This window comes from Saccoglossus kowalevskii, chromosome 1, assembly GCF_978046115.1.
Source record: "Saccoglossus kowalevskii chromosome 1, keSacKowa6.1, whole genome shotgun sequence".
Lineage (NCBI taxonomy): Eukaryota > Metazoa > Hemichordata > Enteropneusta > Harrimaniidae > Saccoglossus > Saccoglossus kowalevskii.
In genome coordinates, this window is record NC_140641.1 from 47,871,663 (window position 1) to 47,886,461 (window position 14,799).

Below are 14,799 nucleotides of genomic sequence, written 5' to 3' on the forward strand. Positions count from 1 at the left end.
ACAATGTAACATTGTTATGACAGATGTAACACAAGCTAACATTGGCATGACAGACGCAACACAAGCTAACATTGTCATGACAGATGTAACTAAAGCTAACATTGTCATGAAAATAAAAGGAAACAAAGTACTGTTTGACATAGTTTTACAAGACAGAGATAATCATGAAATTTTGTCACAATGAGTTTCACGAAATGTAGTCTTCATCAACACGATAAAAATGGGTTGTAGTAAATCCATGTTGAAAACTCATACAGTAACAAAGTATGATACCATTTCACATCATGTTCTTAGAATTACCATTGAAAACTCATACAGTAACAAAGTATGATACCATTTCACATCATGTTCTTAGAATTACCATTGTGACAAGACCTAGAATGGCAAACAAATATTGCTTATTTAAAAAGTTACTAATATGTATTGGCAAATTCGCCAATTCATCAAGTCAACGACTTCATATGTTTACCAAATAAAACTGGTTTATCCATGTACAAGATATGGCTGAGGATACATGCATGAACATATCAATTACCTGCATCACTTTCTAGATGCCAAGTTGTTATGACCCAGACTTACATTTCACTTTAATACCTGCATCACTTTCTAGATGCCAAGTTGTTATAACCCAGACTTACATTTCACTTACCTGCATCACTTTCTAGATGCCAAGTTGTTATGACCCAGACTGACTTTTCACTTACCTGCATCACTTTCTAGATGCCAAGTTGTTATGACCCAGACTGACATTTCACTTAACTGCATCACTTTCTAGATGCCAAGTTGTTATGACCCAGACTGACATTTCACTTACCTGCATCACTTCCTAGATGCCCAGTTGTTATGACCCAGACTATTTCATTTACCTGCATCACTTCCTAGATGCCAAGTTGTTATGACCCAGACTGACATTTCACTTACCTGCATCACTTCCTAGATGCTAAGTTGTTATAACCCAGACTGACATTTCATTTACCTGCATCACTTCCTAGATGCCAAGTTGTTATAACCCAGACTGACATTTCATTTACCTGCATCACTTTCTAGATGCCAAGTTGTTATAACCCAGACTGACATTCCACTTACCTGCATCACTTTCTAGGTGCCAAGTTGTTATAACCCAGACTGACATTTCACTTACCTGCATCACTTTCTAGATGCCAAGTTGTTATGACCCAGACTGACATTCCACTTACCTGCATCACTTTCTAGATGCCAAGTTGTTAGAACCCAGACTGACATTTCACTTACCTGCATCACTTTCTTGATGCCAAGTTGTTATAACCCAGACTGACATTTCACTTACCTGCATCACTTTCTAGATGCCAAGTTGTTATAACCCAGACTGACATTTCACTTACCTGCATCACTTTCTTGATGCCAAGTTTGTTATAACCCAGACTGACATTTCACTTACCTGCATCACTTTCTAGATGCCAAGTTGTTATAACCCAGACTGACATTTCACTTACCTGCATCACTTTCTAGATGCCAAGTTGTTATAACCCAGACTGACATTTCACTTACCTGCATCACTTTCTAGATGCCAAGTTGTTATAACCCAGACTGACATTTCACTTACCTGCATCACTTTCTAGATGCCAAGTTGTTATAACCCAGACTGACATTTCACTTACCTGCATCACTTCCTAGATGCCAAGTTGTTATGACCCAGACTGACATTTCACTTACCTGCATCACTTCCTAGATGCTAAGTTGTTATGACCCAGATTGACATTTCACTTACCTGCATCACTTCCTAGATGCCAAGTTGTTATAACCCAGACTGACATTTCACTTACCTGCATCACTTTCTAGATGCAAAGTTGTTATAACCCAGACTGACATTTCATTTACCTGCATCACTTTCTTGATGCTAAGTTATTATGACCCAGACTGACATTTCACTTACCTGCATCACTTCCTAGATGCTAAGTTATTATAACCCAGACTGACATTTCACTTACCTGCATCACTTTCTAGATGCCAAGTTGTTATGACCCAGACTGACATTTCACTTAACTGCATCACTTTCTAGATGCCAAGTTGTTATAACCCAGACTGACATTTCACTTACCTGCATCACTTTCTAGATGCTAAGTTGTTATGACCCAGACTGACATTTCACTTACCTGCATCACTTCCTAGATGCCAAGTTGTTATGACCCAGATTGACATTTCACTTACCTGCATCACTTTCTAGATGCCAAGTTGTTATGACCCAGACTGACATTCCACTTACCTGCATCACTTTCTTGATGCCAAGTTGTTATAACCCAGACTGACATTTCACTTAACTGCATCACTTTCTAGATGCCAAGTTGTTATAACCCAGACTGACATTTCACTTACCTGCATCACTTCCTAGATGCCAAGTTGTTATGACCCAGACTGACATTTCACTTACCTGCATCACTTTCTTGATGCCAAGTTGTTATAACCCAGACTGACATTTCACTTAACTGCATCACTTTCTAGATGCCAAGTTGTTATAACCCAGACTGACATTTCACTTACCTGCATCACTTCCTAGATGCCAAGTTGTTATGACCCAGACTGACATTTCACTTACCTGCATCACTTTCTTGATGCCAAGTTGTTATAACCCAGACTGACATTTCACTTACCTGCATCACTTTCTAGATGCCAAGTTGTTAGAACCCAGACTGACATTTCACTTACCTGCATCACTTTCTTGATGCCAAGTTGTTATAACCCAGACTGACATTTCACTTACCTGCATCACTTTCTAGATGCAAAGTTGTTATAACCCAGACTGACATTTCACTTACCTGCATCACTTCCTAGATGCCAAGTTGTTATGACCCAGACTGACATTTCACTTACCTGCATCACTTTCTTGATGCCAAGTTGTTATAACCCAGACTGACATTTCACTTACCTGCATCACTTTCTAGATGCCAAGTTGTTAGAACCCAGACTGACATTTCACTTACCTGCATCACTTTCTTGATGCCAAGTTGTTATAACCCAGACTGACATTTCACTTACCTGCATCACTTTCTAGATGCAAAGTTGTTATAACCCAGACTGACATTTTATTTACCTGCATCACTTTCTAGATGCCAAGTTGTTATGACCCAGACTGACATTTCACTTACCTGCATCACTTTCTAGATGCAAAGTTGTTATAACCCAGACTGACATTTCATTTACCTGCATCACTTTCTAGATGCCAAGTTGTTATAACCCAGACTGACATTCCACTTACCTGCATCACTTTCTAGGTGCCAAGTTGTTATAACCCAGACTGACATTTCACTTACCTGCATCACTTTCTAGATGCCAAGTTGTTATGACCCAGACTGACATTCCACTTACCTGCATCACTTTCTAGATGCCAAGTTGTTAGAACCCAGACTGACATTTCACTTACCTGCATCACTTTCTTGATGCCAAGTTGTTATAACCCAGACTGACATTTCACTTACCTGCATCACTTTCTAGATGCCAAGTTGTTATAACCCAGACTGACATTTCATTTATCTGCATCACTTTCTCGATGCCAAGTTGTTATAACCTAGACTGACATTTCATTTACCTGCATCACTTTCTAGATGCCAAGTTGTTATAACCTAGACTGACATTTCACTTACCTAAAATATATGCAGCAATAAGTTTTTGGTTGACTGTGAGGTAGAGATAATCTGGTAATCTTGAAAATTTTTCACCTTCGGTGGGAAGCATGAGGGCTAGTATACAACATAGTGCAGCTAATACCACCAGTGGACTTGGTCCAGACTTCTGCCTGGCTACTAGAATAAAACATAAGATTAAAATCATGGCTGTGGCAACAAAATATTAATGTTGAAAAGGGAATGTGAATCAGTGTCCTATATTGAAATAAGCATCCTCTTGATTGAGATAGCTCTGCTGTTGGCAGCACACATTTCAATTAAAGAATTGAAGAAACCATTATCATCACAAAATGATAATACCTTTATGTATAATATCAAATCAATCAGACTATCAAAAATATCACCAAAAATGACAAAATTAGAGAATTATACATATCATCACAAAATGAACAAGTCTAGGAGAGAATGCCCAAGGTACATATACACCAAGTATCAAAGCAATAAGAATTGTAATTTTCAAGAAAAAGTTGAAAAAGTAAACAGTTGACATGTACGACGATGGACATACGATAAGCTCCTCTTGACAAAGCCAACAGCAGAGCTAAACATGTGCATAGTTTTAGTGACTACTTTTTCATTGTAGAAATGTTGTTGAAATTAATGTTGACACAAGCAAGTTTGCAACTTTATTTCCCTAAAGAGACATAATTTTCCCTTTAACTTGGCACATGGTGAACTAAAATTGACATTTGCATAGTTTTTTAAGGGGGGTGCTCAGCTAAGCTACACATGGTATCTTGGGCAGTCAGACGAGTATGGTAGTAACATGAACAGATTTCCACTGAAAACATATCAGGTCTGTGCATTATCACATTCAAATCTATTGATCGGTTCTTGTGATATTGATGGAACAAACACACATATACACAGCTATCAAATACACATCTCATCATATGCAAATTGCTGCACTCGCTTTCATTCATTTCATTACAGCGTTAAAATTACACTCTTTAAATCAGTCTCAGAATTGTTTTAATTGTCGAGTATGCATTCTGAAATGAAAGCTTTGCCATACTAGGACAGATTACCAACTAAAATCAAAGAAAGCTTAGAAAGAACTCCCGTGTGCTGACGGTATTGGAGGTATGAAGTACAAATACTATAATAATATTTAAAAACACATCTTGAATACATATAAAGTAAAATCATTGACATATGTCTTATTTTGACCATAAACTTGTCTTCTTTATAATATACCATTTATATTCACAGTAAGCACATCTGCCTATATAATAGAGCAATTACAGCATTTAAAACAAGCAGCTTGTCAGCTGAGATAAGTCCACTGTTAGCAATGCACATTTCAATTAAAGAAGAGAAGATATCATTAGAAAATGAACAAAATGTATAGTTTCAAAGCAATCAAACTTGCTGTTTTCAACAAGAATTCAAAACAAGCAGCCTATCGGCTGAGATAGCTCCGCTGTTAGCAAAGCACATTTCAATTAAAGAACTGAAGACATCATTAGAAAATGAACAATATGAATAGTATCAAAGCAATCGAACTTACAGTTTTTAACAAGAAGTCGAAAATATCGCTTTTTACCAAAAATTACAAAAATATTCACCAAAATAAATTAATTAGAGAATTGAAGATATCATCACAAAACGAACAAATCTGAGAGAGGTCCACATGTAGTACCTATATATGTAATATCAAAGCAATCGGACTTACAGTTTTCAACAAGAAGTCGAAAATATCACTTTTTACCAAAAATGACAAAAATATTCACCAAAATTAGAGAATTAAAGATATCATTACAAAATGAACAAATCTGAGAGAGGTCCACATGTAGTACCTATACATGTAATATCAAAGCAATTGCACTTGCGGTTTTTAACAAGAAGTCGAAAATATCAGTTTTTACCAAAAATGACAAAAATATTCACCAAAATTAGAGAATTGAAGATATCATCACGAAATGAACAAATCTGAGAGAGGTCCACATGTAGTACCTTTATATGTAATATCAAAGCAATTGCACTTGCGGTTTTTAACAAGAAGTCGAAAATATCAGTTTTTACCAAAAATGACAAAAATATTCACCAAAATTAGAGAATTTAAGATATCAACATGAAATGAACAAACCTAAGAGAGGTCTACCCAAGGTACATATACACCAAGTATCAAAGCATTTAGGCTTGTAGTTTTCAAGAAGAAGTCGAAAAAGTAAAACATTGACACGGACGACGACGACGGACAATCACTCATATGATAAGCTCCGCTCGACAAATTCGACAGCGGAGCTAAATATCACTTTTCACCAAAAATGACAAAAAAATATGCATCAAAATTAGAAAATTGAAGATATCACCACAAAATTAACAAATCTGAAAGAGATCCACATGTAGTACCTATATACATGTATGTAATATAACAACAATCGGACATGTGGTTTTTAAAAAGAAAATATCACTTTTTACCAAAAATATTCACCAAAATTAGAGAATTGAAGATATCATCACGAAATGAACAAATATAAGAGAGGTCTACCTAAGGTACATATACACTAAGTATCAAAGCATTCAGGCTTGTACTTTTCAAGAAGAAGTCGAAAAAGTAAAACATTGACACGGACGAAGACGGACAATCACTCATATGATAAGCTCTGCTCGACAAAGTCAACAGCAAAGCTAAATATAACTGCAAGCAATAATTAGAGTGGTTGCAAGTAGCTATGATTTAACAATTATAAATATGTAATGAAATAATGACCATATATGATGACTTGATATTTTGGTTATATATCTTGTCAGATAACACAATTATAGCACTGGTTGCATGTCCCTATCTGCAACAGTACTTATTACATTACAGTCATGCATATTAAGAAACAAACATGAAACTAATAACAGGTGATTAATATGCATGAATTTCAATCAGATCTGTGAATTATTTGCCATAGAGTTTCATTGAAATGTGATCAGTGGTACTTGATAACTATGGTTTACCTTTTCCCCCTGCGAACTTTATTTATGAGACGTCCCTTATTTCCAGAGCTTTCCGAAGACGTTCGGGTCGGGCTCGAGTCGTTATGTTAGTGTGTGGCGCCATATTTGGTGAGTTGCGTTATATTTCCGTGTTGTTCTCGGTATTAATGACTTATTAAATGGTAGCAGAGCATAAGCATGGCAAATAATTACAAGAATCCACCCGTGTTTGCTCCGATGCGGTTTACGAAACATGGAAATATGAAGTTAAAATATGGAGACTGATGACCGACATCGAGAAAAAGAAACAGGCGTTAGCGGTAACTCTGTCACTCACTGGCCAAGCCAAAGCGAAGGCGCTTGATATAGAAGTAAGTGAGCTTAATAAGGAAGATGGTTTGGATATTTTGCTTAGAGAACTGGATTCTTTATTTATGAAAGAAACAGTCAATCTTGCGTACGATGCCTATTCAAAATTTGAGTCTTACGGAAGAAAGGAAAACATGCCGATGGCGGAATTTATCGTTGAGTACGAATGACTGTATACCCAATGTCAAAAGTACCAAATGACCCTTCCCGATGCTGTTCTTGCCTTCAAGCTGTTGGATAAAGCCCAATTAGATAAGACCGAGAGGCAAATGGTGTTAACAGCGGCATCTGATTTATAGTTTGCATCAATGAAATCGGCTTTGAAGAGAATTTTTTCCGGGGATCACGTGACTGGGGAAGGTGTTTTGAGCTGGAATTGCGCCTCTGGCATCACGATAAAACAGGAATCGGCATATGTCACTGAAAGATTTAATAATTCCAAGTTCTCCGGTGGCAAAAAGGCCTTTCCATCGTATAAGCAACCCAGAAAGTACAGAAATTTGGATAGCTCGGAAACCCCTAGAGGTACAAATCCATTGGATAGATATGGGAAGAGAACCAGATGCATGGTCTGCCAGTCAGTATTCCACTGGGCTAAGAATTGCCCAGACAAAGATGAACAAAAGGCATGCATGGTTCAAGAGAATGATCCGATTAATGAGACATGTAATATAACTTTACTTACTAAAGAACAGCCTGATAATGAGATTTTAATGACTGAGTCATTTGGGTGTGCTATAATTGACACTGCATGTACACGCACTGTGTGTGGAAGGAAATGGCTGGAAAATTATGTGGATGATCTCGACACCATACAGAAAAAGGCGGTTATCAGGAAATGCAGTAATAAAGCCTTCAAATTTGGTGATGGTAAGAAGATAATTTCAAAGGAAAATGTCATACATGTACTACCGGCAAAGATAGGAAACAATATTTGCAAGATTGATACAGAAGTGGTAGATGTAGATATACCTCTGTTGCTGAGTAAAACATCATTAAAGAGAGCTGAGACAAAATTATATATTTGCAACGACAAAGCAGAAATGTTCAAAGAGCCTGTTAAACTAGAATTCACATCTAGCGGACATTATTGTGTTGACATCAGGAAATTCAAAGAGAACAAAATTACTGATCAACAAGCTATGGCCTTGATGGCTGATGATACAGAGCCTGAGGTGACTGAAAGTGAAATGATACTGATTGGTGAGAATATAAACAGAGTGGATCAAAAGAAAATCCTGGTAAAACTGCACCGCCAATTTGGGCATGCCTCGGCAGAACGATTAAGAAAATTATTGGAGAATGCTGGCACAAAAGATAAAAATGTCTTTCAGAATCTGGTGGAAGTGATTGACAACTGTGAAGTGTGCTTCAAATATAAAAAACAATCTTCCAAGCCTGCAGTTGGTTTTCCATTAGCTTCTGATTTTAACGAGACTGTAGCTGTCGATTTGCATGAGTTGGAAAGTAACCATGGTATTTACACATCATAGATGAGTTTTCTAGATTTAGCGCTGGATCCATAATTACCAGTAAGAAACCGTCTGTTTTTGTACAGAACTTTATCCAGCATTGGATTAGCATTCATGGGGCACCAAAGAGATTGTTCAGCGACAATGGTGGTGAGTTTAACAATAAGGAGGTAATAAGAATGGTAATGTGTGAGAATTTTAACATTGAGTTCAAAACTACTGCAGCTTATAATCCATGGAGCAATGGGCTTCTGGAGTTTAGCATCATGATTCAAGGACGGGACAGTAAGAGCACTTCTTGATGTTAACAAAGTGATCAGAAAAGTCAAATCAGAATCGGTGCCTCTGAAGTTTCAATGTCTGGGAGAGGGTAAACTATCTCTCATTGTATTCAGCGATGCGTCCTTGGGAAACCTCCCAGATGGTGGCAGTCAAGTATCTTATTTTCTTACGGGCACAATCAGGAAAGTTCTCACCAATATGTTGGAACTCTCGTAAAATCCGCCGGGTTGTCCGAAGCACATTAGCAGGAGAGACGTTGGCAATGGCTGATGCCATTGATGCAGGCGTATTCATTGCCACCCTGTATGCTGAACTGACTACAGGAATACCTGATCCAGAAACTTTATCACTTACCTGCATAACAGATTGCAAATCTCTATATGAGGCAATTAGGTCTACCAAATTAGTCAGTGAGAAAAGACTAAGAATTGAGATAAGTGGTATAAAAGAATTGGTAGAAAGTAAACAGGTGAAAGAAGTGATCTGGTCAGACACTACTAAACAGTTGGCAGACTGTTTAACTAAGAAAGGAGCATCTCTACAATTGATGAAGACGCTGGAAGAAGGAGTTTTGGACATTTAAGAAACTATAATTTTAACTATGTTCATGTGTTGTGTTGTGTTGTGTTACTGTTCAAGTTTCGGGTTAACGATTTTCTATTGAACATTTGAAGACTTTGTGTTATTCAATTTATAAACTGTTACCTCGCTTTATAAAAGAAACAGATAGAGTGGAGTTTGATAACTATGGTTTACCTTTTCCCCCTGCGAACTTTATTTATGGGACGTCCCTTATTTCCGGAGCTTTCCGAAGACGTTCGGGTCGGACTCGAGTCGTTATGTTAGTGTGTGGCGCCATATTTGTTTTTGGTGAGTTGCGTTATATTTCCGTGTTGTTCTCGGTATTAATGACTTATTAGTACTCAAGATATCTGTGGAACACCTATATATTGATTATTTATGCAAATTAGCTAATTAGTAAGCAAACAATTTTATCCTAAACTGAACATGTATATGGCTTATCCTTGAGCATTTACATGTGTATGTATCAAGTTTTATTGAAATCTGTTTAATGATTCTTGAACAAAAGTAAAAATGCTAATTAATATGCAAATTAGGCAAATTAGTGTGCACAGGATTTCAATCAAAACGAATCAGTACTGCACATTAACCTAAACCATCTATTCAGCAAACAAGTTAAAATGCTTAAATTAAATTTGGGCAATTAGTATGCAAATTATGTAATTAATATGCACGGATTTCAATCAAAACGAATCAGTACTGCACATTAACCTAGACCATCTATTCAGCAAACATTTCAACCACAACCTACTAAGTTTTATTGAAATATGTTTAATAGTACATGAGAAAATGTTTAACATCGGTCAATTAATATAAAAACAAGTCATTGAAAATGACACAGTCCCAGTTAAATTTTTGAAAGTTTTCTTTGTACTCGTCATATTAAAGCGAAGGGGTTGTCGTGAGCGTGTCCTTGAAACTTGAGTTCCAAGTGGCGTATACAACAGATTGCTTATTCACATCAAAACACGTGTTCCGTGTAGTAGTAATATGGCCAAAAATAAAATAAACGTTACTCGTCCATCTTTGATATGATTATGAAACATACTGATATGCATGATGTATGTGCCAAATACGAATGAAAATGGTACATAAATTGTGGAAATTAAATATAGTAGTAAGGCCAAAAAGTCAGATGGCTGTCAATCGGCCATCCTTGACCAGATTTTGAAACAAATTGTCAAGGACATGCATCCTAACATGTATAAAGTACATGTATGTGCCAAATTTGAATGAAAACTGACAGAGCACGTCCAAGATACCGCATAATAAAAACAACAAGATGCCGGTCAGTCGACCATCTTTGATCCAATTGCGAAATAAATCGTCATGGACATGTATCCTAACATGTATCATCTATGTACCAAGTTTGAATGACAACTGACAAAGCATGTCCAAAATACAACATTTTCAAAAAACAAGATGGCTGCCAGTCGGCCATTTTGAATTGAATCGCTAAACCACTACATGTGCATATGTCCCACATAAAGTACTAGGCACATGCAAAGAATGAACAAAATCGGTCCAAGGGATTCTGAAATATGACTCCGGACAGACGCACATACGCACTGAGACTGAATTATAAGTCCTCGTTTTCGGACTTTGTCCGAACGTGGACTAATTAGGAAATTAATATGCACAGCTTTCAACCAAGAGCTAATCAAGCCCGAGCATTATACAAGAGCATCTATGTACCAAGTTGTGGGGGAATGCAGTTAAAAACCGGACTCCTTGAGCGAGGGTATACAAATGTCAGACACCGAGACAGCAATTCGTCTAAGAAACTAATAAACTAATGGTTTATTCAACAGCGAATGCTGGAACATAGTAACGAGTTACAAACTGAAGAAATACATATCGAGAAGCGTGTGTTTCATTCTTATATACCCTTAAATCGAACGTCATAGGCAACATAGCCCACAAAAACAGAGTGAAAAAAGGCGGGAAAGCTTGAAGGACAAACTTACGATCAGTGATTGGCCATGTCTATGAAAATACTATGTCGTGATTGGCTCTATAAATACCATGGTAACAAGACTAATTAAACACACATAATTAACAAGAGGATTTACTTTTAGAATCCGACTGGCTAATATAAAAGGCTGATATATAAACTATTAGTATCACAGCTGGTACTACATGAAACGGGTGTGGAGTCGCTTGTCCTTGAAATTCGTATAACTCGGAGTAACTTTCTCCGACATTCTCCGCGCCACAAAAGGTGTTTACTGAAAAACTGAAATTCATTTCAAAATCAAAAAAAAAATAAATTCGTGTCAATAGACCACAGAGTAAGTATTCAAAATAAAGAATCATGGGTTTCTATCTTGAAACCGAAATGATAGTAGTTAAAGTCAATAATAATTGTTAAAAGTCAATGGGGTAGCATTACTCAGTTCCTATATATATTTTGTTCTGCATTCGAACAATATGAAATGTAAAATATATAGTTCAAATGTTATATCAAATTTGAGATACGTAGTCTGGCGGCTACCGCTGCATCCCTCGCTGGACGTTTAATAATTTCCTCATTGTGGGGAGGGACATCTATCGTCGGAGGGGTAGTTTGTTGGACTTCAGCCATCTGCTCATCTGTTGATTGCGTTGTGTTTTCTTCGAATTCTTTGGATATAACCTCCAAAGGATATAGCTTATGAATGGGACGATTCGTTGGTCCCCTGGCTGTAGCAACTTCTGCTGAACGAACAAGTTTATCGTTCCCGTATATAAGTTTGGTAACTGTGCCAAGTTGCCAATTGAGTCTCTTTTCAGTGTCACTGTGAATTATTACAACCTCGCCAACTCGTATAGTGTTGTGTTTACTTCCAGACGTTGTGTGTCTTTCACGGAGTGCCGTCAAATATTCTGTTGACCAGCGTGTCCAGAACTGTACATGGAGGCGAGACAAGTGTTTGTAACGGTCGTTAATTTCCTCGTGTTGAGTGTAGGACGGGTCGTAGATTTCTTCATCAGACACGTTTATATACGGTAGTGCTGTGACTTGTCGTCCGTGTAGTAAATGGTTCGGTGTCAGACCAACATTGTCATCCAAGTTTGACGATACATACGTTAATGGGCGGTCATTTAGTACGGTTTCAATTTCCGTTACAACTGTGGAAAGTTCGTCAAAACTAATTAGAGAGCGACCTAACGTCTTTTTAATTGCGTTTTTGGTCAGTCCGATGAGTCTCTCCCAAAATCCGCCAAACCAGGGAGCTTTCTTGGGTATAAATGTCCACTGTACTCGATGTGTGGCCGAGTATTCGCGTATTTCCGGTGTATCGACGAGAGCATGAATCTCCTCGGCAGCGGACAGGTAGGTCGATGCGTTGTCTGAAAGCATCCAGCTTGGTAGAGACAAATCGACAAATCGGGCACCAACTCGAGGTGTATGGCGCGTGTCACCGCACAAGTGAAGAAGCAAACGTAAGCTTTGCCACGTGTCCCATCAGGAGCCTTGGTCAGTAAAAAACCAGTAAAGTCCACGCCGGTGATTGTGAAAGCAGGCAATTTATTCACACGATAGCTTGGCAGTGGAGCTTGTACAGGATTGGCGTATGCTTTCCCTTCAACTCGTCGGCATGTTACACAACCACGAAGAATACTGCGTACAATTTGTCGAATTCGCGGAATCCAGTATTGTTGGCGAATTTGAGTCACAGTGGATTGGACTCCTTCGTGCAAAATCAATGAATGCGCCTTCAAAACGATTAACTTAGTCAGTTCGTGATTAAAAGGTAGTAATGTCGGAAATTTCGTTACAAATTCAATGGGTGCGTTATGGATCCAACTTCCGCATCGAAGGACGTCTTCTTCGTTTATAAATAGACCGAGTTGTTGTACAATAGGTCCTAGTTTGGTGTGTTTTGTTTTCAATTCATGAATTGTATCTCTGAATTCCTGTTGTTGAACGTTTAAAATCCACACGTGTTTGGCTCATTTTAACTCATCGGCAGTTATTAATCCAGTATTAATTGTGTCAGCCTACTTTACGCGGGAAATGAATCGCATTACGTATGTGGTTACACGTAGTAATTTGTCGATTGAGTTGTACCTGGAAATGTCAATAACTGTGTGTAAACCGATTTCTTGAGATTCGATTTCCTTATTATAGTCATTATCCATAACTATTTCTCGTTGGCGGGAAATGTTAGTTTCGGTTTCAGTGAACGCAGAATCACTCAGTAAGTCACGGTTTTCTCTCTCGAGCACTGCATGTAATATTGTGATATCGAACATTTCACAAGTGGGCCACTCATTAGGAGTGTTCAACCATAATGGCCCATTCCACCATATATTGGAGTTGATCAATTCAGCACATGTAATTCCCCGTGTTAGTAAGTCAGCAGGGTTATCCAATGTCGGCACATATTTGTAGATATGTGAGAATTCGTTGATCTCCTTAACACGATTTTGTACGAATATAGGTAATTTCTTATCACTGTTTAACCAATGAAGTACAATTTGGCTGTCAGACCACAAGTAACAATTGTTAATGTTGAATTTGCCTGACAGTGCTGTGATGACAAACTTAGTAAGTCTGGATGCAATTAAAGCGGCCATTAATTCCAATCTTGGAAGTGTGGTTTCAGTCATGGGGGCGACGCGGGTCTTCGCCGTCACAAAGGCAGTTTCACGCTGGTTTGTTATGTAAACAATCGCTCCATATCCCACAGAGCTCGCGTCGGCAAAGGCGTGAACATCAACTTTAGATTGTGGATCATTTTCTGTGAAATATTGACGTTTCACAGTAATGTTCCGTGTTTCTCTCATATTCTCTGCTATTTTGATCCATTGTGTGGTAAGTTCGGTGGTAAGTGGCTCATCCCAGGAGAAACCTAATTTCCATAAAAGCTGTATAAAAAGCCTAGCTTTGATGAGCACAGGTGATAAATATCCTATTGGATCATATAGTGACGATGCGTAGCTCACCACATCTCGTTTTGTGACGAGTTCTGTTAATATTGGTTTAACCGCCTTATTGTATGTCAGCACATCTTCGTCGATTTTCCACCGTATTCCTAGAATAGATACATTCTTAGATGGCTCATGTATGTTATCCTTTTCGGCGAGATCCATAATTTGTTGACTGTTTGAGGACCATGCACGTAATTTAAAACCGCCGGAATCCATTAACTTATTGGCTTCCTTGAAGTACGTGACTGCGCTTTCTTCTGTGTCAGTGCCATCAATAACATCATCAACATAAATATTATTACTCATGTTCAGCGCGGTAGGTATATTGTTATTGTTCTCGAGATGTGTCTTAATTACCGAATTAAGAATAAAAGGCGAGCAAACGGCTCCAAATAGTACAGTCTTGAAGCGATATACTTTGAAATCGGAATTCGGGTCATTAACGTCGGTTAACCATAAAAACTTAGTAAATTTCCTGTCGTCTATATCGAGCCTCACGTTTAAGAAGGCCTTTTCAATGTCACTTGTTAAAGCAATCCGGTTGCCACGAAACCTCAATAAAATGGCCGGCAAGTCGTTAATGAGCG

At 37.9% G+C, this 14,799-nt stretch overlaps 1 protein-coding gene across 1 annotated transcript in view; it reads right to left on the reverse strand.

Annotated features, from left to right (window-relative positions):
• Nucleotides 1-319: 319 nt before the first annotated feature.
• The window catches only part of LOC102807265 (motile sperm domain-containing protein 1-like), a 51,946-nt gene continuing 37,466 nt past the window's right edge, over nucleotides 320-14,799 (reverse strand). The window contains exons 5-6 of the mRNA XM_085502696.1: nucleotides 3,618-3,776; nucleotides 320-375 (exon numbers count right to left, since the gene is read on the reverse strand). Of these exons, the coding sequence (XP_085358822.1) occupies nucleotides 344-375; nucleotides 3,618-3,776 (191 nt within the window). The 3' untranslated portion in view covers nucleotides 320-343. The remainder of the gene's footprint in view (nucleotides 376-3,617; nucleotides 3,777-14,799) is intronic.